Source organism: Monocercomonoides exilis, assembly GCF_001643675.1.
Source record: "Monocercomonoides exilis strain PA203 chromosome Unknown scaffold1-2713096, whole genome shotgun sequence".
Lineage (NCBI taxonomy): Eukaryota > Preaxostyla > Oxymonadida > Polymastigidae > Monocercomonoides > Monocercomonoides exilis.
In genome coordinates this window covers 2,291,152-2,315,837 of record NW_027150546.1, presented here as the reverse complement: position 1 = coordinate 2,315,837, position 24,686 = coordinate 2,291,152, and the positions used below count along the sequence as shown (strand labels likewise).

Here is a 24,686-nt window from a genome sequence, read left to right as displayed (position 1 = left end):
CTGTTTCCATTCATTTAGAGTGTAATGCTTTGTTTAAAAAATATTGCAGAAACAATAAAAAATGATAACAACAAATATTTACATAATCTGGTTAGCACAATCTAGCAATACAATGATTATTTGAACGCTTTCATGATGTCGATTGTTTTCTTCACCAGCACAGAACCCAAGTGAAAGTTATTTTCAAAGCATTCGCGATTCAGACACTAATAAGAAGAATTTTGTGTTTAATCATAATCTACATAAATAAATATTAACTATTAATATGCAAACAATGAAGAACAACAATGTTGGAGAATTTCATAAAGAATTATGAGAAAAAACAAAGTTTATGATCTCATCCATTATTTTTAATTTTGATCAAAATGCAAATGGATCTTGATAGAACAACATTCGCCAATTAACAATAATTTTAATGTGACTTGAATAAGAGAATTAATTAATTATAGATTGTCATTTTGTTCAACTTGTCTGTTGTGCAAATTGTATCTCACAGAAATGTATTGTCAATGTATTTGTATATGGAAAAGAGGGAGCCAACAATGCAATTTGAACTGGAAGAATGTCTGCTATCGATAAGTCCGAAATCGAAGCTGTCTTGATTGAGTACATTGTGAATGTGTCTGGTTTCCCAGCGTTGATCAGAACTTCATTGGAAAGTTTGCGAATTCCTCCTGATGTCAATGGTGCAAAGGTGTTTACATTAAGGAACAAACTGTTTGTGCTGTGGTTGACTTGTTTAACTCTCTCCCACAAGGTCTTTATTACGAAAGCAGGATAAAACATCGGCAACTCTGATAAATAAGGAACGGCTATCTCCGTGCGTGTCTTTGAAGTCTTCAGTCTAGTATCAAGATACATTACTTCTTCTTTAAACCTTGAATTTTTCATGCCTATTCTCTCAAGCTCTGTAAATCTTCAAGCAGAAAATAACATAGTTTATACAATCACCTTTATTGTTAATTGCTTAAAGCTTAGGGTCTCATTCGGTCCATGATCTGCAAAATACTTCAGCAACGTCTGTTGGTTCCAAATTTCCCTGTTTTCTTTTTTCTTTGATCTGTTTGTTCTTCTGAACGCTCTGAATAGCATCTTAATGAGTGGGATATCACCTAAGCACGTATTGAAAACGAGACTGGAATAAAAAGAAACTGCAGCTCTTGTTATCTGCAGGCACGTGAGCGACATTCCACCATTTCTCAGCGATAAAAAGACATTTGCGCAATTCGACGCCCAATCGAATATATTGCCTGGTATTTCTTTGTGGCCACATTCCTCCCATTGCTTCCCAAAAAGTGTAAAGCCAAAGAGGTATCCTTTCCATGTTATCTCCGCTATTTCCTTGCTGCACTCCTCTGGAATATCTGTTGAGAAAGCTTTTTGCTCCAAAGCGCGTTTCCACCATTCTTCTCCATCACGCTGGATGGATTCAACAACACGATCCTCAACCGTCCTGGTGGAAGACTGGCATTCGTCCATTGCATTGAAGGGCCTTTTCGTATTACTTCCTTTTGCAGCTTCCATTCCCAGCTCCTGTGCGGAATCGACCTCAAAAGAGTGTCCTAGTTCTGGCCTCTCCAGTTCGGCAGGAGTAAGATCACTTGTGCTTTCTCCCTTTTCGCTTTCTGGATCGTTGGAATAATCAGCGGCACAGGAGGGTGAGCCAATTCAACTTCGTCTTTCCATGAAACCATAAAATCATCCTCTGCAATCGGACTGTTGATTCCACATCATCTCTCCAACTTGTGATTGTGACATGCTGCAAATGCATCCAGTTAAGGTGTCCTCTGTGCTATCTTCAGAATCTCCATCAGCTCTTCTACTCGCACTTCGAAATCCCCTGCTTTCTCTTGCCTTGATAGGGCGTCTGCCCTTGTGTTCTTGATGCCTGAGATGTGTGTGGCTCTCATCTTTATTTGCGTTAATCCTCACATCTCCAAATCTTACTCAGAACGGGTCTCAAATTCTAACCTGGATTCCATTTGTTTATATTGTAGAAAACCGCTGTGTTGTCCGATCTCAGATGCAGTTGACTGATTCATTTCCTCTGGGACACAGGGACAAAATAGTTGAGAGCTAACCACACCGCCATTTACTCCCTGTAATTCGATGACTGTTTCGCAAGTTGATGTGGAAACCGATTATGTGCGTCTAACAGTTGATTGTTGATATATAGCATTGCACCAACACGCTGCCTCCGATGCATCTGTTATAATCATTGCCTGGTGGACAAACACTGTTATCAGCTTGCGTTTAGTGTGTAATTTCAATATCTCACTCCATTGCAGAATCTGCTGTATTATGGATGGGTTGATTCTCATCTGTCCGCTCCATCCTTTCAACTCTAAGCCTGTTTGTGAGAGGCGATACAGAAAATGCAACCATAGAGAAGAGTCTAACTGAAAGAAACGGATAGCACTGAGTTTTCCAATGAGAAAAGCGAAATATCTTATTTTCACCTTCTTGACTTTCACTGCTTTCACTTTCCATTTGTCAACTTCTTTCATCAACACAAGTCTTCTGCCTTCCGTCAACTAAACCTCCATCATTTCCGAGTTCCATCTGTATCCGAGGTAAATAAACTCACTGCTGGCAGATATGTGGCTTTTTTCCTTGTTCACTAGCAGCCAAAGCGACTCAAAAAAACTGCACAATCCCCTCCGCAATTCTTCAAAAATGCATTTGATCTTGATGTAATATTAGCAGGTTGTCCAAATACGCAACAAGCCTCACATGCCATCTTCTTCTTCATTCCTTCGTCACTTTCCTCATTGCATGTGTGAATATTCTGAGTGCATCAACGAATCCGAAAGGTGATCATTTGAATACGTTATCTTTTCCGAGAAATCTGAAAGCAAGATATGGTTTGAGGTTCTCTGAAACTGGGAGAAGATAACACGCCTGATGAAGGTCTATCGTCACTACCCAATCTTTTTTCAGAAATATTCTCTCCACTGTTCTCTCGTTGTCGCATTTGAAATGCGTTCTGTGAACCGCTGCATTCAAACGACGACAGTCCAGGATCTGTCTCCATGTTCTTTCTTCTTTTCGATCAAGAATACGTTGTTCCTGTGTTTGACATCTTCCTAATTTATCTTCTCCTCTATTCAGGTCCTCGTCTTATCCTCCAACAAATCCATGAAGGCTCTTCTGTGCTTTTCGCTTGTTCGCTCGGCTCCATCTCTGCTCTATCTCTATCTGAAGGCTGTGTTGAAGATACTGCAGAATGGTTCATAAACTGCGGAGTTAGGATCTGATGCTGCGATTGGACGTTCATCTGGCTTTGCTCACCGCCTGGCCTTTCAACTGCTTCTGTCGAAGGCGTAAGTCCAGGAAATTTCGAGAACTGCAACGATTGCAACATTGATCCGATCGTAGCGATGAACCATTGATTGCGCTCTCAAATGAAATGGAAGGAATTAAATGGACATTTCTGAAAATATACGTGCAAAGAAATTTATATTTTTAAAAAAAATATGAAAATTATGTGGAGATGAGAAACGAGAAATGAAGATTGTTTTATGGTTTTAGCGATTCAGATTCAAAATACCAAACATATATTATTTTTTGTTTTTTATATCAAAGAAAGTTTTTCAACATTTCTCTCAAATTTGTGTGATAATTTCTTAAATCATAACTTTTTTTAAAAGATTGTTTGTCAATGGGATATGTTTTTGTGTACAGATGATAAAATTATCACAACTGTTTCAAAAACAAGTTTTATAACCGAATCAAAGATAAAAATGTCTTCTATAATCCTTTTCACTTTTCATTGTTCATTGGTTAATATTCAAATGAAATTTCTGAACCGAAAATTTTGAAAGAAAAAATATGCTTTCAAAAATAATCACCCATTTAGTTCAATAAATTAAAAACAATTCATGGAAATTTTGTAACTGATTTTTGCTTTTTTGAAAAAAATAAACACAAACAGTTGCATGCTTGATCAATGTTTGAAAAACAATCATCTATTATATTCTGATTGAAAAGTCGAAAATGTTTGATTTTCGACTTTTCATAATTATAGATTATTTTTATCCAACTTTTGTTCAATCTTTCTTTAATTCTCTGAAATGGAAACGATGATATTGTCAAGTGTGTATAATAATTCCAGTAAATTTTCGAAAGAGTGAACAGATATGGGCGATTATTTTTAAAAACGTATTTTTTCAAAAATAATTTTCAGTCCAAAAATTTACCTTGAATATTAACATATGAACGACGAAAAGTGAAAAGGCTTATAGAAGACATTATAATTTTTGATTCGGTCAAAATAATTGTTTTTAAAAACAATTATCATGCTTCCTATCTTTTGAATTAATAATCACTTTCGAATAATCAACAATTTTTAAAAAATCAACACCCCCAAAAAATATATGATTTCATAAATAATCACCCATATTGATAGGGGTGTTTTGATCAAATTATTCATACAGATATCGCATAAAATACCGGACAAGATCGATATCTCAATAACTGCAAGAGGAATAACTCTATTATTTTTCCTCAAAATATATCTCATCAAAACGAACTCAATTGATATGCAATACTTTCAAAATAGCTTCATTTATGTTCAGAATACTTTTTTTAATATTTCGGAGAAACTCAAAATCCTATTACTCAGAAATTTCAAAAATTGATATTTCTGAGCATAAATGAAGCTATTTTGAAAGTCTCGTTTATCAGTTGAGTCTGTATTAATGAGATGTGTTTTGAGGAAAATAGTCAGAATTATTACTCTTGCGGTAATTGAGATATTGATCTTGTCCGGTATTTTTTGCGATGTCAGGTATTTTTTGCACAAGCTGTATTAACCTAACTCATAAATAATTTTTTAACATTGCATTTTATCAAAATTTATTCTTAATAATAAAAATTTAACAAAAAAAGTTTTTTGATATTGTATTGTTTTTGGTGTTACAACTTCAAAAAGAATTACACACGTTCCCAATATATTTTGATTAGAAAATTATGAAAGTTGGAGAGTCTATTGTCAAAATTGAGCATGTAATGAATAGTTTTATTTTCCCTGAAAATTAACCGTTAACATATGGGGCAAAATATTTCACTTCAGGCATTTTCATTGAAGAATGATGCACTTTTCATTAACTTTTTGAGATAAAAAAATATTACAAAAATGGTTCTTTTTTTTGACATTCGTGAATCGTCACAATTCTTCATGTTTTGATTTCAATGATGAGTGTTTAAAGATATGTAAATCAAATTGATTTTGAAATCTGGCTAAGTTCAAAAATGTTGTAAGTGAAACAGTTTTTTCATGCTTTGTGTATAAAAAGCTTGAAAGTCCGTATTTTCCCCTATGCCACCAATAATCCAATTCAAAATAGGGGACAAAGTTTTCAGTTACCAAATTTCATCACATCCGTTATTTTGACTTTAATTTCAAAACGAAACAAAATATAACACTGTTTAATTTTTTGGAAAAATTTTTGTTCAATATTTAATTATCGTTAACATTTATTTTCTTGGTTAACTAATTCTGAGACCAAGTCCTTCAAGTTACTCTATTATTAATTATCAAGAGAGAAACATGACGGAATCAGTCTTGCCATCAGCCAAATATTTTTTGTTTATGTTGAAAAAGCAGAAAAGAATGATTATTATTTCTTATTTGAAAAAACATATCTTTTTTAAATGATAAAATCTATATTAAATAAAAAAAAATAATAATAGAATATTCAATGACAATAAAAAATTCAACAAAAAATCAAAATAAATTCGATATAGTATGATGATAAGTTCAGTCAAAACCGGATATAATCACATCGGTTTTTGCACAACTGTTTGTGACTATATCAGATTGTGATTATACACGATGCCGCTTCACACAGAAAAAAATAAAAATCAATTTTTGAAATAATTAACCTTGGGTCGATTTTTTATTTATGGAAATTCTACACAAATACACTTTTTTCACTTGCTTGGACAATTTTGATTATTAATACACATAATTTTAACTGATTTAAGCATATTTTTGAAAAAGCGAAAAATTGAAATTTTTGATTAAAAAATCGATTTTTCAATGAAAAAATCACACATTATGATAAAAAATGTGATATATGGCTAAATTTTTTTGAAAAGTGACATCAGATCAAAAATCTGACCCATGGAAGTTATTCTTTTATCATTCCGTTTCCATAATTCAAATGAAAAAAGGTTACTTTTGCCATAGTGTTTGTTGGTTCATTGCAAACTTCTTTGTGAGAAAAAACAATATGAAACAAAAAATAATATATCCTTTATTTTGATCAAAATTAATATTTTTGTTATTCAATGAAAAAGGGTTTTTCTTGATTAAACTGTTTTGCAATTGTTGATTCATGAAATTTTCATAGTATGTTTCGATTGTTTATTGAGAATGTTTTATCGATAATAAGAATTCTTGCATTGTTTAAAATGGGAATTTTTCATTGCTCATTATGAACATCAATGTTTCATAGAAGCTAATACAACTTGTTCAAGTTCAAAAAAATAAAAAATTATCAAAATTGATGGTTTGTGATTTGTTTGTTCTTTTATGTCAAATTAATTTTGGATTTATTTAAATTAACTATTTTGTTGCAATATACCCAATAATGCAAACGAAGCCTCCATTCAGCGCTGCCCTGTTATCTTTGCAACGTCTGCAAATGTCAGGATTGGGCGTCTCGACTTCCTCTTCTACCAATCTTTTTCGCACACGGGCAGTGCCGTTGTGTGCCACACCGATGGCCGCATTTATCTCTTCTTTGTTCATTTTGCTTCCTCTACCATTTTGTCAACCACAGAGCAAGCTGAACATCCAGCATTCCTCAACTAATCTTTGCTAGCCATCGAGAATGGCCACTTGATTGTCGATAACTGCTACGTCACCACCTCGCGTTCGCTCTCCCGTGTTTCCTTCTCTCCGCTGTCGACAGCATCTCCTTCGCAGAAATAAACTTTCAGCACCTCCAGATGTCAGTCAGCGTCTTCGAGTTTCGCCGGTGCGGGAGCTCCTTGGAGCACAGCGTAGGAATAGAGCATCTGGTGTTTTCGCAGGGAGGAATCCTCTGCCTCCCCTCCACAGCCGAAGTATATTTTGCCTTTTCCGGTTCATCTTTCCCAACTGAACAAACACAGGTGCCAGCGCATCCTTCGGCTCGTCTGTACTTTTTGTGTCTTCTCCATCTGAGTATATTTCCCCGAACAATTGCATCTGCTCGCAATGTCCCTTATCCTCTAGCAACGAAATTGATGAACAGACATTTCAAGGAAGTTATGTGAGTGTAAGGAATGCACCCTAACTCTCGTTTATCGCGTGATTTATTGAGAAAGCTCACATTGAATGCTCAGCAATATAAACGGTGACAGCTGAGACAGCATCTCCTCTTTCATTTGTACAACTCAATAGCAGCTATCAGTGATCTCACCGTGGCAAACGCATCAGATGAGCGTTGTCTGTCTCTGGAGGTGCTGTCCGCATCGACGATGCAAAGTTTGTGGGCAAAGGCCCCTCTACCCGTAGCAGCCTTTCGGTCAGCAGCTATCCGTCATCCCGCAGGAACATCGCCTACTCCGATGGGGCGTCGCTGATCGAAGAGAGTTTGAAAGAGGAAGACAATGCGAAAGACAACACCTCCATGGGGATGCTGGACAGCAAATACACGCTTGCCTGCATCCCCCGCCAGAGGCAATCTCTCTTCTTTATCCAAACACTCCATTCTGCCTAAGAGGTGAAAAAGGAAACAAAGAGCGAGTTCACAATCACATTCTTGTTGGAGTTTTTTATCCTGCAATTTGTCATTCCGGCTGTAAACAACCATCGAAACAGAGGTTTTGCTGAATCTGTTGGAGTTCGATGCGAAAGGGATTGTCTAGGAAAAAGAGTCCTTTGAGATAATGCAAGGGAGCATTTTTCGAGAGGCGTTAGCGGAGGCAGATGTGACTGTGTGCCTGCTCCTTGGAAATTAAAATGCTCTTTCTTCGACAAATTCATTTATTCTGAAGAACAAAAGCAAGATACAAGCTGCAGGAGATGATATTGTTGCTGAAGGAGGAAAAGAAGGAAAATCATTCTGGACGATTATTGTTATTGAGCTTGTTGTGGTTTTATTGATTGTTCTGATAATTTCGGTGATATTTATTGTTCGATGGAGAAAGGAAAAGAATGAAGCAGAAAATCTGAGAGAGATAGTGAATGACACGGTGAAAAAGGATCCGAAGGCATTTGAAATGGTGACGATGGAGCCTTCTTCAGAAGAGCAGTGGAGGAGAGCAGAGAGGGAGGGAGAAAAAAAGAATGAAAGAGGATAAAGAGAGAATATATGAGAAAGCTTGGGACATTCAGAATCATCAGAGTATTTTTTGGCTGAAAGTTGTTCGACTGAATACATCCTGGGGATAGATTCATACAAGATTCCAAAATGTTAAGTGGAAAAACAGAAATAAGAAAAAGAAGAAGAAGAAGAATTAACTCTGAGCGAAGTTTTCAGAAGAGTAGCTTCAAACCGTTGGTATGAATATGAGTCATCAAAAGACGAGAAGGAAAGAAAAGATATTATGAAGATTCAATTTGGTAGAATTGTTCATTTTTGGAAAGCACTCTGTATCACGCGGACAACGATTATAGTCATCGTCACCAGATAATTCAGTTAGATCCAATTCCCACTCTCGCAAATCAGTTTCAAAAACCTCAAATGCATCGATTCCATCAAGAATCTGCCCTTTTCTTTTCCCTTCATCTTCTCTCTCTCTCTCTTTCTCTCTATCTCTATCTATCTCTCTCTCTCTCTCCATTCATTCATTCATTCATTCTCTTTCTCTTTCTCTTTCTCTTTCTCTTTCTCTTTCTCTTTCTCTTTCTCTCTCTCTTTCTCTTTCTCTCTTTTTCTCTTTCTCTCTCTCTTTCTCTTTCTCTCTTTTTCTCTCTTCTCCATCAACTCTTTCAGTTTTTCTTTTTCATCATCAATGTCAAACAAAGAAAACGACATCCTGCCAACAACTTTATCTTTTTTGGAGAGTGCAACATTCAAACTGGAAAAGATGAGAACGAAGAAGAAAAAGAAAAAATGAATACAGAAGATGAAATTGTACAGAAGCTCAAGCAAAATCCAGGCACAAAGAAATAATAATAAGATGTCACGCACCGTATAGAAATAACAGAAGTTACTGAAGAGAAAATAATCCTCGAATTTCTCTGCAACCAGCTCGCATTCAGTCTTTATTCGGAGCATTTTTATGTGCATCTACCAAATTGAAGCATAAAGTCGAAGCAATCGAGAAGCAGAAAGCAATGGAGTGAGTGATGTTGAATTAGCTGCTCAGCATGCTTTTATATATCATTCACTCCACATAGCAACCGCAAGCAATTCACTTTCAGGCATTGCATCGGGCTTGTCGTTTTCACTCGAACTACTGCTGGCTACCCTGCACTACTAGCTCCTCAATTATTGCATAAGGAGACATGCGCACACTTTTCGAAAGTGGAACAATAAAAAGAGGTGTGCGAAATTAGCTAGGAGGATAGAGGCGATGACTTGGATGGAGTGGAAAATGAAGAATGAAAAAATGATAACTAACTTGAGCATGGTCTCAAGCTTTAACAAAAGCTGGAAAAGCCCTCTTGCAAGCTGCAATGCACACAACATCAGCTGTGTTCAGTGTAGACACTGAAGAAAATGTCATTCAATCTCACTTAACGTGATTTTGTTAACTCACTCTTCTGAAGTCATTGAAGATAAACCATCTAAACATCTTACATATAAAGAAGATCTCACAAAAAAAAAATTGCAGAATAAAAATCAAAGAGAAGACGAACATTTCGATAAACTTTCAGAAGCGCACTCCACAGAGGGAACAACCTGAGGGAAAATATACAAGACGATTATCAGACTCTCGTCAAACACGCTTTAAGCACATTATGAGGCTTCTTCTGCAAAATACGTTTTTTTGTCTATCCCTTCATCTGCGACGTTTGCTGCTTCTTCGTCAAGAGATTCTTCTTCTTCTATATTTCTCACATTTTATTTGAAATCTGTTAAAAGAATAGAACGCATTCTAAGATTTATAAAATGTTTGTTTCACTCGACAAGTACATTAAAAGAAAACGAAGGCAATAATAAACAAAAAATGGAAGATGAAAGAGGGTAATGGACAGAGCTGAAGCAAGTGTCGAAGAAAAAGAAAGTGCATTTCAAAAGAAAATAGAGATAATTAGAATTAAAGAGATAGAAAAAAAGGAAAAAATTATAAAAAGACTCATTTGATGATTATAATATTGCCGATGAAAATATGGTCGGAGAAATCTAAGGATCGATCAAGCCAAATGCAGACTCAAATGACAGCAACATGTTATTAATTGCCATCACCATCTCACTCGAAATCTGTTTGTGCTGTGTTGAAAAAGCATATACATATGATGCATGACAAGATTTAGACTCCTCCTCCCTCCCTCTGTTGTGCCATCTCCTTGTGAAACTTCGTCACTTGCTGCCCATCCTCCAGTGGCAGCCCAAAGCGGATCGCCCTTTCCACCTCGTTCTACACAACTGTAGCTCCACTAGCTCCACAACCAGCCGCACCATCCACAACAGCGCCCGCCGCCCTTCTTTCTTCCCCACCGCAGGCTGCACACTCTCCACACTCCACCTCAGCACAACCCTTTCCCACATCCCAGCCTACACCAATGAAAGCGCCCGCATCTATTCGTCAGGTGTTTGCTTCCGCGGTGCAAAGTGACAGCTCACAATCTTTACAACCGCAACGTTCTCAGACTTTGATAGAGGCTCTCGTCGGAAAGCAGCATCGCACACGTCCGGCAGCCGCTGGTACAGCTTGATAAAGTCGTTGTCCTCATATGCCCACAGCACCGACACTTAATATGGCAGACAGCATCAAAACATCCGGCACGTGTCTTAGAAGATCCTCAGGGACAGCGCTAATAGCGTCTGCGGATTGTACATGCAGAAGAGACTCCACTTCATCGTTCGCATTGCCTCAACAAGCCACACACATTGACGATGATGTTGCTGAAGATGATGAAATCAGTGGATCTTCACTGCATATCGCATCTGACTGAGCATTCATCGCCTCTTTCAACCTCGCAGCTTCTTCCTCAGAAGTTCAGCTACAATCCAAGAAACACATACGCATCTGCCTCCCCCTTATCCGACTTAATCTCTTCCAACTCCCCAAGAAACAACTTTATCTTCTTCCCCAATTCCCCTTTAAGCACAATATTGATACACATCCGACACATCCGTAACGACATAGTCAAAAAGTCCTCTTTCTCTTTCATCGGCAACTGCTGCTGCTCACCTTCAAACAGCACCGTGTTGCAGTACAGGAAGTCATGCAGCTCGCATCCAGGAAACTCCTCCGGCACATACCACCCAACAGCCACACCTCCGCAAATTTTTTTCGGAACAGTTCCACCACGAAGATCATCTTCAACAGCACCACATCCTTCTTCTATTACTCCGAGCACTTCTCCCACAGCCGCATACACAAAAAATCCCCAAAACAACTGACTTGGAAGCACCCCATCTTCCCACCCAGCGCTGCCATCGCTCAAATCTGCTAATATCTTCTCCATATATTCTCTGGATCGTTGACAGCGTCCACGCCAGCTTCTTTCGCAGTCCTGTCTTTAGCTATTGCTGACTCCGCTGAATCGGAATAGACGACTAATATATGTGCGACATCCGAAGTACATTAACCATTTCGTACGCCACTTGCCCCAGCACACCTGACACCGTGCTCATCAACCGCTTCATCTCTGTCGACCCCGCCGGCAAAGCACCCCACTTGCCCCAGATCCACCTAAATGCGTAACAGATCGCTCCGACTCTTCTCGGTCTCTGTTGCCTGTTGTCTGCTCAAGAAGCATGCACAGCAGCTGCACAATTATCGCTTTCCCCACACCTTTTTCTTCACAATTTGGAACAACAGCTAGCATCCAGTCCTTTCACTCTTTCGTTAGATCTTCACACTGCGATAGAGGAAACCCATGCGGCGAGCTCTCATCTATTTCTTCTCCCTTTTCACCTTCCTCAGCTTCATCGTATTTTCCGACTCAACTTTTGTTCTTCCTCCTCCTCCTCGCCACATCCTTCTTCTTCTCATCTTTCTCCTCTGCCCCGCATTTAATGCCACTTCCAAAGTCCCCAAGCCCAACCTGTTTCTCCAGCTCATTCACCTACCCAACCAGGCGCGGCACTGTCTCTTCATACGACTACTTCATTTTCTTCTAATCCTGCTTCTTTTGCGCAAGCGCTGTGTACCGCTTCTCAATCACCTCCTTGAACAGCGCCTTCTGCTCGCTTAACGTCTGCTACTGCACTTTCCACAGCTCAGTCAGCATCTTCGTTTCCTTCTCCATCTTGTTCATCTTCTGCTGCACCGTTGCATCTGCTTTTCCACCACCGCCTCCATCACCGCTGTTTATTTTTCTCGCAACACTCGCCTCACTCCCCACTTTTGCAACAACCCCCTTCCCATTCAGATCTAATCCAAGCATCACAACACTTCCATTTTTGTTGATCTCTGTTAACTTCTCCCGTCACTTTTCATGCAGCTCCAACGGCAGAATCAACAAAGCCAATGATGGAATTGCCCGCCATACGCACAAATTAATGAAGGAGATGTATCAATTGTAACCCCTGACCAGCCAGTTTTCACTTGCCATCCATACTCACCACTTCGCTTTGAAGAGAACAGCCTTTCTTCTCCTTCTCAATCCTTACACCAATCAGCCCCACCTTCTCCTTCGTGGCCACCAACTGTCCCTTCGCCTCCTTCGCCTCCTGCACCTCCTGACTTCTGAGTTAGACTTCTCATTCAGCTGCAGAATCTTCCTCTCCTGCATCGATATGATCTTATCCTTCCCTACAGAATACTTCTTCTTTATCTCCTGCTTCACCTTTTCATGTTTTTCCTTTTTATTCATCTTATCCGCAGCCAACTTCTTTTCCATCTTTTTTTCTTTTTCTTTTGCTTCCTCTGCTTCTTCGCGCTTCTCCAGTACGGCCAGCGCAATCGCTGCTGAAGACAGAACCACATCTTTCATCCTCAGCCCCACCACCGACAGTCCGTTCTCCACAATCTCTCCCATATCACACACTTCAACCCCTCGCCCCATCACTTCGTCGTCCAGCTTCACCACCACATGCCTCGACTGCGGCGATCTCCATATCTGCAGCGACAGGTCAAACAGATCGTAGATCGACGGGAATGAATTCACATTTGCCGCTGCAAAGATCCGCTTTATCCCCGACTTTTTTCCCACTGAAATTGCATGTTACGGAAGCGGTTCCACCAGCGGAACAGAAAGCATTGCCAAAAGCATCATATCGTAGGCACACAGTGCAACCCCATACAGCACCGCTCGACGCACCACAACATATCCCGCAGCGTCTGCAGCACCCGCGTTGACAGCAGCAGCAGCAGCAATAGCAGCATGTCCCGCGCATACACCCCAGCTGCCTCAGATACAATAATCCGCAGCCGCCACTCGACGTTGTCCATTTCTGCTGCTGATGTGAATAATGCTGCCACCGCCGACGCATCAGAAAAGTCAATCACAATCATCGATAATGATGGCTACTTATTCTCTGAAGATTTCTTCTCTTCGCTTCTCCACCTCCGGAATGGAGAAGTTGATCGGCGTACTGCATTAGAAGAAGACGAAGAAGATGAAAACTCTGAGAGAAGTGACGACTGATGCGCTGCCACTGCCACAAGAAATTTAATGAGACATCTCCAAACGCATCAGCCAAAAGAACCACAGGCTATTTAAATACAACATCCACATTCTTATCAGAATGGGATACCTGCAAAGAAAATCTGCTTTTTTCGTGTTATTTGAAAAGAATGAAGCGGAATATGTCTTAACGACGGATGGAGACGAAATGAAAATGAGAAGAAAACAAGTTGTTTGATTCAAACTTTATGAATCTTTATATGAGAAGAGATTGTATTTTTGAGTTTGTAATAAATAAAGATTTATTTTGAAAATTAACATTTCGTGCTGTATTTCATAATGATAACATTTATTATTGCTCAATGTTTACATCTTTTCGAATAGCTTTAGATTGTTTCGAATGTAGATTTGATGTATTTTTCATGTTTGAAATTTTCTAATAAAAAATTCTATTATTCAAGTAAATTAAACTTTTTTTGTCTTTTACAAAGGAAAATAACAAAAAACCAAGTTAATATCCATAAATTCAGAATGAATATTCTAATATATGAAATGAAAATGAAGAAATAAGAATTTGCAATTCATTTGATTCAAATAGCTTAAAAGCAATCGCTCACTTGTTTGTATTACAATATAAAGTTAAAAATGCATATGATATCAACAAATATGTATCTTATTTTTTATTAAAAAGCTAAATAAATGACAACAAATCACATTTATCAAACATAAATGGGAACGGAATGATCAAAATATATTGATCATTTTTGATCTTTTGTGGGACAAAATAAAAGTCGAGGAACTTTTCAAAAAAATTTAGACATATAGAAAATAAAAAAAGCTGGAGGACGACAGATTAATCGAGGCAAAAATCAAAAAGGAGGATAATCATCGAAGAAAAAGAAAGGATTATAATGAAGCAAAAATCGAAGAGCAGAATGTTTAAGAAAAACCCGGAGCTTCCATTGTTTGATAGCTATCCACACAGCCATGCATCTTCTGCGTTTCCAGAATCGTCATCTCCTCCTTTATCTATAAATTATACTTCATTTAATGATGCTTCAGATTTGAAGAAACAAATGTGCAAGCATCTTTTAAAGTTAGCGGACAAGTTGATTGAATTTGCTGTCTCTGTGTATTTCTATTCATTGCTGCGTTTGAGAGGAGAAGTGGCAAGGCGTTAAAACAGAAATGTGAAATATGTGTGATTGATTTAAGAAACGTTTATTTTTGAACTGTTATCGATTTCCTCTCTTTTCAATTTTAGAAATGAAAACTGAGTTATCAAAGTTTCTTTTTCTATTTCCTCATTTTTTGCTTTCATGATAGCACTTTTATATCTGTGAATTGCATTCAATTTGTGTTTCATTTTTGTTCAAACTCCTGCATTTCTTCCTTTTCCCTCTCTGCACTTGCAATTATCAAGTCTCATCCCTGTTCATATTATCCCCACAGTTCAACCAGAACTCGTCGAACAATATCGCTTCAACCTCCCTGCCATGCACGATCCAATGCAGCCTCTTCAAATTCCTCCTATGCTTCAGAATTATCAGAACTTCAACATACTCTTTTTTGTCTTTTGCAACCGTTCCACATTCACGTTCCAATCAAAGCTGAACATGCAGAAAAAACTGCCTCCTTCAGAGATAATGCGCAAACACGATAAAAGAAGGGCTTGGAAAGAGACAGGTGAAAGAAATGAAGAAAAACAAAGGAGGTTTGTAATGTATTGAGAGTAATTGTGCACGAAATATCTCAGTTATTGATGCTTTTGGAAGTGTGTCGATTTCATTTTGCATAGCTGCTGAGAACAGAAAGAAAGCAAAAGCAGAAAAGGCAGAGGAAGAGAAAAAGAGGATAAAGATAAGACAGATGAGAAAGATGAGAAAGATGAGAAGGCCAAAGAATGCAATGAGGAAAAGAAATGGAAGAAAAATAAAAGAAAGATATTAATGAAAAAGAAAAATGAACGTAATCTGAAGAACCTTATTATTTCGGTTGATACAACAAATTCGTTTCAGAACGCATCTTTTTGTGAAAAAAAAAGATTCAAATTAACTTCAAAAACAATTCACGTTTGCAATTTTTACCTGTTTCAATTGTATTCTTTAACGATGAAATTCTGATAGATAATTATTGTTGAAATAAAAATTATTGAACCTTTTTTATGGATAAAGAATAATTTCTTCAGTGAATTGAATTATCAGTTATTGAGAAAAGAAAAAAAAGCAAAAGAAAAATATAACGAATTGAATAAATCTTCATCCCAACAAAAATAATATGATAAAGTTGAGGAAAGAACGATTTCTTGTTAATGAGGCTGTTTTTCAAGCAAGTTTCAACATAATAGAAAATAGCATTAGAAATATATTTGAAATGAACTAAGATTATGTTTTGTTTTGCGTATATGATAACATATTTATCACATTAAAAACAATTGACAAATTATTAATAATTAAAAATTCTTATTAAACAAACAGATAACAAAAGCTCTTGATTGAAGTTAATAAACTTTAATTCCAAACAGGTCTTCTCGTAGATGTTGGCTTTTACCTGAAAAAGCAAATAATAATAAAGAATGTTATTAATAATGGTTATCTATAAAAAACGAATCAAAAAACATTTGTTTTTCATCAAAATTCACATTCATATTCATCGTTCATAAAATTAAATTCTTCTGATTGCAATTCTTCAATTTTTAACAGTTTAAAAATGTTCTTAAATTCAACCCCGAAAAAAAGTATGACTCCAAAAATAATCGCCCATATATTAGACAATAAACTAATAATAATTATTTGTTATGATTAAAAGAAAATTTAAACATACCATATTGCTTCAAATCTTTACCATTGCATAAGTCGATCTGTTTTAAATTTTTTTCTTTTCTTTAATCGAGCTCAAAATATTTTGCCTTCTTCTTTTCTGCTTTCCTGACCTCCCTCTCCTTCGAGAATCCAGGCAATCTTGAATAATAAAAACTAAAATTTACCGAAAATAGCTGTATTCACTTGCTGGTCCACAAAGTTTGCTGTTCTGGGCGCATCAAGCTTCGCTTCTACAAATACTTCCTCTTCAAGTGACATGCACTGCGTCTGCTCCACAATCACAATCTCATTCGGCCGGATGATCTTCTCCTTCTCCAGCGCATCTGCCACACACGATGTCAATTTGAACATGTCCAAAGTTGTCATGTTGAGCCCTTGGTGTAACCATTGCCTCCCCTTTCTCCACTGCTTCCACTACATTAATTTGAATCAGCCATGTGAAACATCCAAAATATGACCCCATAAAGCTGCCACACTCTCTCCCATTGTATTTGTACAGGCTGTGCGGAAAGTGGAACTTGCGAGAGAATTACACAGTGGGGCTTGCATCCGAAAAAGTGTCTCGTTCGTCTTTCGCTTTTCATCCACTAATATTCGATTAATATTCGCTTCAGAGTTTATGTTCAATGTATAGAACAGATTGCTATACGTGCCCTGTGCTGCATACGAAATGAACAGCAAGCATTTGACGTTAACGAGTTGAATCACAAAAAAATACTCATAAAAAAAATCGCTTACAGACAAATTTCTGAATGTGGATTGTATATTTTTTCATTTTCATTGATATTCCATTCGTTGGCTGACACATCTTCAAATGGAAATTTTTTTATTAGTTTAAAATTTTTCTTGACTTTATTCAATGGAAAAAAATAATGTAAATATGGTTTTTCATTTCAAAAAATGCATTGTTCTTTAATCATAAAAAATAATATAAAATATACACACAAATATTTTTCTTACGCAATTAAATACAAAAACCAACAAAAAATTAACATTTCATGAAAATTTGTCAAATTGAGAATCTCGATCACAAAAGTGGTCACTAATTTTTCTTCAGATTTTGCAACAAACATACATAAAAATATGTGGGGAAGCGGTTTGTGTGGAAATCTGAGAAAAAATTAGTGACCACTTTTGTGATCGCCAGTCATTCTAATTTTCTGTTTTATAATAGTTCCGATCGTTCAACGGATCAAATCTGATGAGAACCTTAATAAAAGTGTTTTTCCAAATGACTGGATATCACAAAAGTGGTCACTAATTTTTTCTCAGATTTCCACACAAACCGCTTCCCCACATATTTTTATGTATGTTTGTTGCAAAATCTGAAGAAAAATTAGTGACCACTTTTGTGATCGAGATTTTCAATTTGACATATTTTCTTAAATATTTATTTTTTATTGGTTTTTTGAAGAATTTCATTTTTGTTTGCAACATTATTGATTTTTCTGATTATTTATTTTTTGTTGATATATGGAAATTTTTATATGTTCTTTTTTTATTTTCTTCGTGAACATGTGGGGGAAAATATGGACTTTCAAGCTTTTTATGCACAACGTTTGAAAAAATTGTTTCACTTATAACATTTTTAAACTTAATCAGATTTCAAAATAAATTTGATTTTCATATCTGCAAACAAACATCATGGAAATAATTACAAAATGTTTTTCCTGCATTTCGCTATTGTCAAAAAATGGACCCATTTTCATTGTGTTTTATTGTCTCAAAAAGTCAATGAAAAGTGCATAATTTTTCAATGAAAATGCCTGAAGTTATATATTTTGTCCCATTTAGTAAATACAAACAGAACAAAAGTTAAAAGCAAATCTGAGTATATATCTTTTTTTATATTTTGGAAAAAAAATAACAATAGATATCAATTAATATATTTTATTAAAATTCAATCATTCAAACATAACAGTTACATGAATTACTCAACATTTTCAAATCTATTCAATTTAAAAAAATTAACAAATCTATCAAATTCTTCTTCTCAAATCACTCCAATATCTCAACCTTTTTCATATGCAAATTCATGTTTATTTTTTCAACCAACTTTATTTACTCATACATATTTATTATTTCAGATAACTTCATCAGATAAAATCAAACAATCCACCGTAAGTACTGAATTTGTGAATTCAGATATTTTTACTTCAGTTGCATCAAATATTATTCATATTCAATCTTTAAATGCATCAATCACTGCACAATCAGAATCTTTGCGATCATAAACTTCTTCTGATTCTTCTCAAATATTTGTCAATGCACTGAAAAATTTCTGTTTCAGAGATAAATTCTTATTTGAATGCAGAAAAAATGTATAATTTTAAAAAACATATCTTCCATCTTAAACACTCCACAACAATCTCAATTATTCGACGCTGAAGGTGATGATATTGAATTATCAAGAACAAATGTCAAACTTGTTATTCGTTCGAAGAGAGGATTGGAAAATGGAGGAAATGTTTGTTGTTTTTCTGCCATATGTCAATGCCTTTCTTGTTTGAATGTGACGAAAGTGGGGGCGACAAAAATAAATCGGATGCAAAATGCTATTTTCTCATTGTTTTATCGACTAAGAATAGAGGAGGATATTGATTCAATTTGGAAAGGACAACTAATCAATAACTTTCATGACATTTATCTTAAACGAAAGAATGAGGTGAAAGTATTTTCAGACGTTTTTTAAACTCTGATCACCTTTCTTTCGAACGGAAATAATGTAATCTACAATCAATTTTTCATTCCAAGTTTGACTAAAAGCAAATGTGTTCATTGTGGGAGAGTTCAACAAAAAAAAAGAGATGAAAAGTTCTGTTTGACAATAACAGGAGGAGATGTAATTCGCGGATTGAATCTTCTTCTTTCTTCTTCCAAAATATCTTCTGATCAACAATATGAAGAAAAAAAAAAAAAAAAACTACTGAGAGAAAATGGTACAAAATAATTGAGTTAATTTGTTTTCAATCCCTGGAATTTTTTCTTTTAAACTTTATACAACAAATGTAAAATTTATTTTTTTTTTAACTCTTTTTTTTTTTCAGAAATAATTCTGAAAAATCATCCAAATATTTTTTAGTGCAATTCACATTTTTGTCTAACAAATTGAAATAAAAAAATTGTATTCAAACATATTTAAAATGTTGTTGTCTTAAATTTGTCAACACATGTGTTTCATTCTTAGAAAAAAATAAAACAAGCGTGACTTTTTCAAAATCTTCAAATAAGTGAAAAATAAGTAATTTCACTTTAAGAAAATTTTCCACACAATTATTCTGTAGCAAAAATTATTATCCTTTAGAAATAAATTGAAATTTGTAATTTCTTTCATCTGGATTGTTTTTTTTGAAATCGAACATTTAATGTCAAAAATTTCACGAAAAAAAATTAACGTTATTTTATATGCATAAAAACGCCATTTAGTATCAACTCATTTTTCGAATAACTTAGTTACACCATGAATTTTATTTAATCCAAAAACTTTTGTTCAAAGTCGAAAATCCTTTAAACTTCAAATGAAAAAAAAGTTGACAAAAATCAATTGAACTTAAAAAACATTTAAGTTGAAATGTCTATGATATTTGTAATTTCAATCATGTGTCATCTTTCGATATTTTTTGGTACTTTTTTTGAACTATTGCACAATTTATAGATGAAATGAATTCTGGTAATATTTTTTTTTATCTCAATTGAAAGCGTTCTGTTCTTCAATAAATTAGAAACAGAAGAGTTTTGCTTTACACAAATCAAATGAAGAATGATTATTGCAGATCTCTCTTTTTGATTTTTTCTTTTCAAATTATAAAGACATCATTTCTTTGAGAATAAATCAAATTATTTATATCATGTTAAGAGAATGTGTTTTTGTTTTTTTTTCAAATTCTGAAGATTACTAACCAATAAAAAACTCTGAAATTAGCAATGTTTGTTTCTTTCACAGAAACAGAAGAATTGTGTTTATTTTCAATTGAATACTCATTATATAACATATATTTTTCAAAAAAATTTTCGATGTCGTTTGAAAGTTTTTCTTTTTCGTCAACAATTTTTTCGACAATGTATTATTTTTGGAGTATAACTTTCAGATGAATATTTTATATCCACGTTTTTGTCATGTTCAAAATAATATTTGGATGACTTCTGAAAAAAAAAAAATAAAAAATATACAAATATATAAAAATATAAAAATAAACTAATACACAAAAAATAATTCAATCTCGAAAAAAAATAATTCAATTTTGCAATTAATATTTCAATTTCGAAAAAGAAATATTCAAAATCGAAAAAGAATAAACCAATTTCGAAAATGAATATTTCAATTTCGAAATTCATTTATAACTGAGAATTTTAATTTATCTCGAGAATGGATTTCAGAAAAGTTCAAGTAATTTTTTAACCAATCAAATATTATTACTCAAAGAAAACTGTTTTTAAAAATGAAACAATCAATAAATCAATTTTTTGAATATTTTTTTCATTTTCGATAATCATCACTCAAAAGATAATAAAAATTCAAAAAATTCTTTCGATTGAATAACCAATTAAAAATAATAAATCATAAATCACATTTTCTTGAATAACAAAAAACAAGTATTTTTTCACCAACAAATTTTAGAAGTTTCGTTGGTGAAAAAATAGAAAAACATCAATTTTTAATACAAAAATGAATTCATTTTTTTTTTGAAAAACTTCTATAAAAGAAATATGAATACAAAATAAATGAATTCTTTAATTGAAAATGCATTATTTTAATATTGATAGACAAAGTGAAATGATGAAACAAAAATTAAGAGAATAAAAAACACCAAACAAAAGTTATTCATTCCACAAATCGAAAAATTTTTCATTTTGAAATTTAAATATTTATTTTCGAAATCGATTTATTCCTTTACGAAAATGAATTATTTTTTTGAATAAGAATTATTTTTGGTGTATATAAATAAATAAAACGATATAATTTTTTTTTTAGTTGGAATATGTAATTTCTGATAGACAAAAAAATTTATTTGAAGAAGAAAAAAAAGAAGTTTTAATATCGAAGTCATCTCCCAACTCAATCATAAAAAGGAATCCACACCTCAAAGTATCTCTTCCAAGAAACGTTGATATTCAACGATTAGCTGTGTCAAACAAACAAACTCTCCAGCCTTTCTACGAACTTCTTCAACATCTTCATAATACCAACAATTATTCTTCTTCATTGATATTTAATACCCACGAATCTTCACTTCGCCTCTCAAATTCCACCAAAAAGCTGGTTGTGCATCCTTCCGATTCACCTGCTGGATTCAGAAAAACACCCATGATAATCCCAAATACCACATTGTGCGTTGAAGCTGCTGCAGACGGTTGTTTTTTTGAAAAGCATCGTTTTATAGCCTTCTAAGAAAATTCCAGCCGAACTGCGTATGATACTCAGCTCATTAATGAATATTTGGGAAGATAACGATGGCTGGATGACAGACGCAATATTAAGAAGATATACAGAAGATGTTTTCCTTCCAGAAATAATGGAAAGACGAACTCTTTTGAATAAAGAAATTGAAAGACTCCTTCTTTGTCTGAATTCTCAATTATCAACTGCTCACCCCCACATTTAGCAAAAATTCACTTATCCCTTTATCAACGTTTTCACTTTCATCCCTTACAGCACGCATTTCACTCAGCCTCTCGACAGAGGAGTATTCACAGTCTTCAAAAATTGTTTTAACACTAAATGTGTCGTTCCTTCTTCTTCATCTGTCTCTCTTCGAAGAAAAGCAATTGAAGATGCCATTCATCAGGCTCTGCAAACAGCATTATTGCCTGAAACAATTGTTTCTTCGTTTGTCAAAAGTGGAGTGATATCAAATGAATGGCATGCTGTTCTATCCACGTTGCCTGATGAGCATTCTATCACACTAAAGAAAAAGAATTACAGATTTGATTATCATGGGAAAATGATTACCAACCTAGGCTTTTCGGACGAATTAGAAAAATCAAAAGAAAATAAAAGAAAAGAAGAAAAAAAATGACGAAAACAAAAAAACTGGGTAATTTTTTATTGAAAAGTCGCAAATGTTTAATAACCAGGTTAAATAAAAATGTAACTTATTTGATCATTTTTCACAATTGAATCAACAATCTCTCACATTTTGCAAATAAGAATACATTAACCTATTTGATATAAGAATAAGTGCATGGTGGAGAAATTTGATGGATAAACAGTAAAAATTGATGAAATGAGGAACGTTATTATTTAATCAGGATATTAAACATTTGCGACTTTTCAAAAAGAATAACCCAGCTGTTGAAAAATTAATATTTGAGGATGAAAAAACATAGAAAACGAAAAATCCACGAAAAAATCTATTTTCTGATGATATTTCTGGAGATGAAAAAAAACAAGAAAATTCAAGAAAAATTAACAAGAAAGAGTTTGTTGATTGTTTTTATTCATGTGTTGTTTTTTTTCCATAAAAAAATAAACTTTCATGATTTGTATTTTTCAATATTTTTCATTTCCTTATAAAAAATCTACAGAATTGAATAACCACCCATTATTTTGAAAAATTCCACGATCCAAGAAAAATAAAATTGATTTTTGTTTTGAAATTTTAAAAAAAAAAATAAAAATAAAAATAAAAATAAAAATAAAAATAAAAAAATAATAAACAAACCATTTTTTCATTACGAAATTTTTATCATAGTTGTGAAATCAATAAACAATTAATTTTAATTTTCCAATTTTATTTTTCTGAAAATCGAAAAAAATAGAGTTTCATTTTTTTAAAAATTAACATTAAAATAAACAATATGATATGAAAAGTCGAACACAATTTTTACAAATTGTTTTATCAATTTTTTTGAAAAATCATTAAAATTGAGTGAAAGAAAAATTTTTAACATTCGAATAAAAATTTTTGGAATCATGTAATTCAAATCAAAAGTTATGAATTGAAAAATTTCATTCAGAATACAAAGAAAGAGAACACAATGAGGAGTTAACACATAAAATAGAAACTTGAGTTTTTTTAATTTTTTTGTTAATAATAATTATTATTATTTAAAATAAAAATTCAAATGAATGATTATTTTTTGTAAATTGCAGTTATCACAATATGTCAAAATTTTTTTGAAAAGTTCCTTTTGTTTAATTTTCAAACAGAGAAAAAATTTTTTATTTCGATCAAATTTCTGTTCTCACTCACCAAATTATGCAGTTATTAAAACTTAAGCTTGACAATGTAGTTATTTCCATTTTTTTAAATTTTCATGATTGGGAACAGAAATTTGATTGAAATATGAAATTTTTTCTTTATTTGAAAATTAAACAAAAGGAACTTTTCAAAAAAATATTGACATAAAAATTATAACAAAAAACATTTACAAAATTAACACTTTGAAATAAGTGATGAACACATAAATAATCACTGAAATTCTTTCTTAAATTTAATCAAATTTAAAAAAAAATCAAAATTTTGGGTAAATTCAAATTAGGAAAGTGATTAAAAGCAATTTGTGTTTATTATTTGGAAAACATTTCCATAATTAAACAGAACAAGGATTCCATGAAAAGCTCAACAGATGAAATCATGAATAGATTGGGACAACAATGCCAGTTAGTGAATGCGGAGTAGAGCGAACTTCAACCAAAAAGACACTTCGATAACTTCGGATAGAGATGGGACAGCGAACAGATGACGGAAAGACAAGAAGACAAGCGATGCAGAGAGCTGAGAAAACAATGTGTGAAATGGATGAAGCGAGTGAAGTGCAGCAAGACAGTGAAGGTGCGGGATTTAGCGTCCTTCATAGGACTACTCAGCACTATGCGCTTCGTTTTCAAAGACGCAAGATTAAACATGATCAGATGATATGCTGTTCTCAACAGAGGAATGAGAGAATCGGGTTGGAATGGGGAGGTGTGCCTCAACGGAAGTCTGATGAGGCAACTGGAGCTATGGTTACAGAGACTGAATACGAGGTTCAGCAGGAGGCTGGTGGACTTTGCCAGCCCGGAGGCTGTTCTTACAACGGACGCATCTCCATTTGCAGTGGGAGCAACCTTGAATATTGCAGGAAACATCCAACATATCCACAAATCTCTTAGCTCAACAGAACTTTCACAGAACAAACATCGAATTACAGAGAGCTTTCGGCTGTTCTCCTTGCACTCAACAGATTTTCCTCTAGCCTTG

General features: G+C 34.3%; 8 protein-coding genes across 8 annotated transcripts; 3 read left to right on the top strand and 5 right to left on the bottom strand.

Annotated features, from left to right (window-relative positions):
* Positions 1–3,103: 3,103 nt before the first annotated feature.
* On the bottom strand, positions 3,104–3,364 carry MONOS_13038 (uncharacterized protein; the record flags this gene model as incomplete). The annotated part of the gene is made up of 1 exon (XM_067865714.1): positions 3,104–3,364. The coding sequence occupies one exon, from the start codon at positions 3,362–3,364 to the stop codon at positions 3,104–3,106; it is 261 nt and encodes an 86-aa protein (XP_067736576.1).
* Positions 3,365–6,964: 3,600 nt separating this feature from the next.
* Positions 6,965–7,465, bottom strand: MONOS_13039 (uncharacterized protein; the record flags this gene model as incomplete). The annotated part of the gene is made up of 2 exons (XM_067865715.1): positions 6,965–7,221; positions 7,423–7,465. The coding sequence occupies 2 exons, from the start codon at positions 7,463–7,465 to the stop codon at positions 6,965–6,967; spliced, it is 300 nt and encodes a 99-aa protein (XP_067736575.1).
* Positions 7,466–7,881: 416 nt separating this feature from the next.
* MONOS_16897 (uncharacterized protein) lies at positions 7,882–8,295 on the top strand (the record flags this gene model as incomplete). The annotated part of the gene is made up of 2 exons (XM_067869768.1): positions 7,882–7,929; positions 7,990–8,295. The coding sequence occupies 2 exons, from the start codon at positions 7,882–7,884 to the stop codon at positions 8,293–8,295; spliced, it is 354 nt and encodes a 117-aa protein (XP_067736574.1).
* A 2,542-nt stretch (positions 8,296–10,837) lies between these two features.
* Positions 10,838–11,059, top strand: MONOS_13040 (uncharacterized protein; the record flags this gene model as incomplete). Its single annotated transcript, XM_067865717.1, has 1 exon — positions 10,838–11,059. The coding sequence occupies one exon, from the start codon at positions 10,838–10,840 to the stop codon at positions 11,057–11,059; it is 222 nt and encodes a 73-aa protein (XP_067736573.1).
* Positions 11,060–11,107: 48 nt separating this feature from the next.
* Positions 11,108–11,575, bottom strand: MONOS_13041 (uncharacterized protein; the record flags this gene model as incomplete). The annotated part of the gene is made up of 1 exon (XM_067865718.1): positions 11,108–11,575. The coding sequence occupies one exon, from the start codon at positions 11,573–11,575 to the stop codon at positions 11,108–11,110; it is 468 nt and encodes a 155-aa protein (XP_067736572.1).
* A 738-nt stretch (positions 11,576–12,313) lies between these two features.
* MONOS_13042 (uncharacterized protein) lies at positions 12,314–13,569 on the bottom strand (the record flags this gene model as incomplete). Its single annotated transcript, XM_067865719.1, has 4 exons — positions 12,314–12,486; positions 12,674–12,801; positions 12,879–13,266; positions 13,344–13,569. The coding sequence occupies 4 exons, from the start codon at positions 13,567–13,569 to the stop codon at positions 12,314–12,316; spliced, it is 915 nt and encodes a 304-aa protein (XP_067736571.1).
* Positions 13,570–16,656: 3,087 nt separating this feature from the next.
* Positions 16,657–16,869, bottom strand: MONOS_13043 (uncharacterized protein; the record flags this gene model as incomplete). The annotated part of the gene is made up of 1 exon (XM_067865720.1): positions 16,657–16,869. The coding sequence occupies one exon, from the start codon at positions 16,867–16,869 to the stop codon at positions 16,657–16,659; it is 213 nt and encodes a 70-aa protein (XP_067736570.1).
* A 7,300-nt stretch (positions 16,870–24,169) lies between these two features.
* MONOS_13044 (uncharacterized protein) lies at positions 24,170–24,598 on the top strand (the record flags this gene model as incomplete). The annotated part of the gene is made up of 1 exon (XM_067865721.1): positions 24,170–24,598. The coding sequence occupies one exon, from the start codon at positions 24,170–24,172 to the stop codon at positions 24,596–24,598; it is 429 nt and encodes a 142-aa protein (XP_067736569.1).
* Positions 24,599–24,686: the final 88 nt, after the last annotated feature.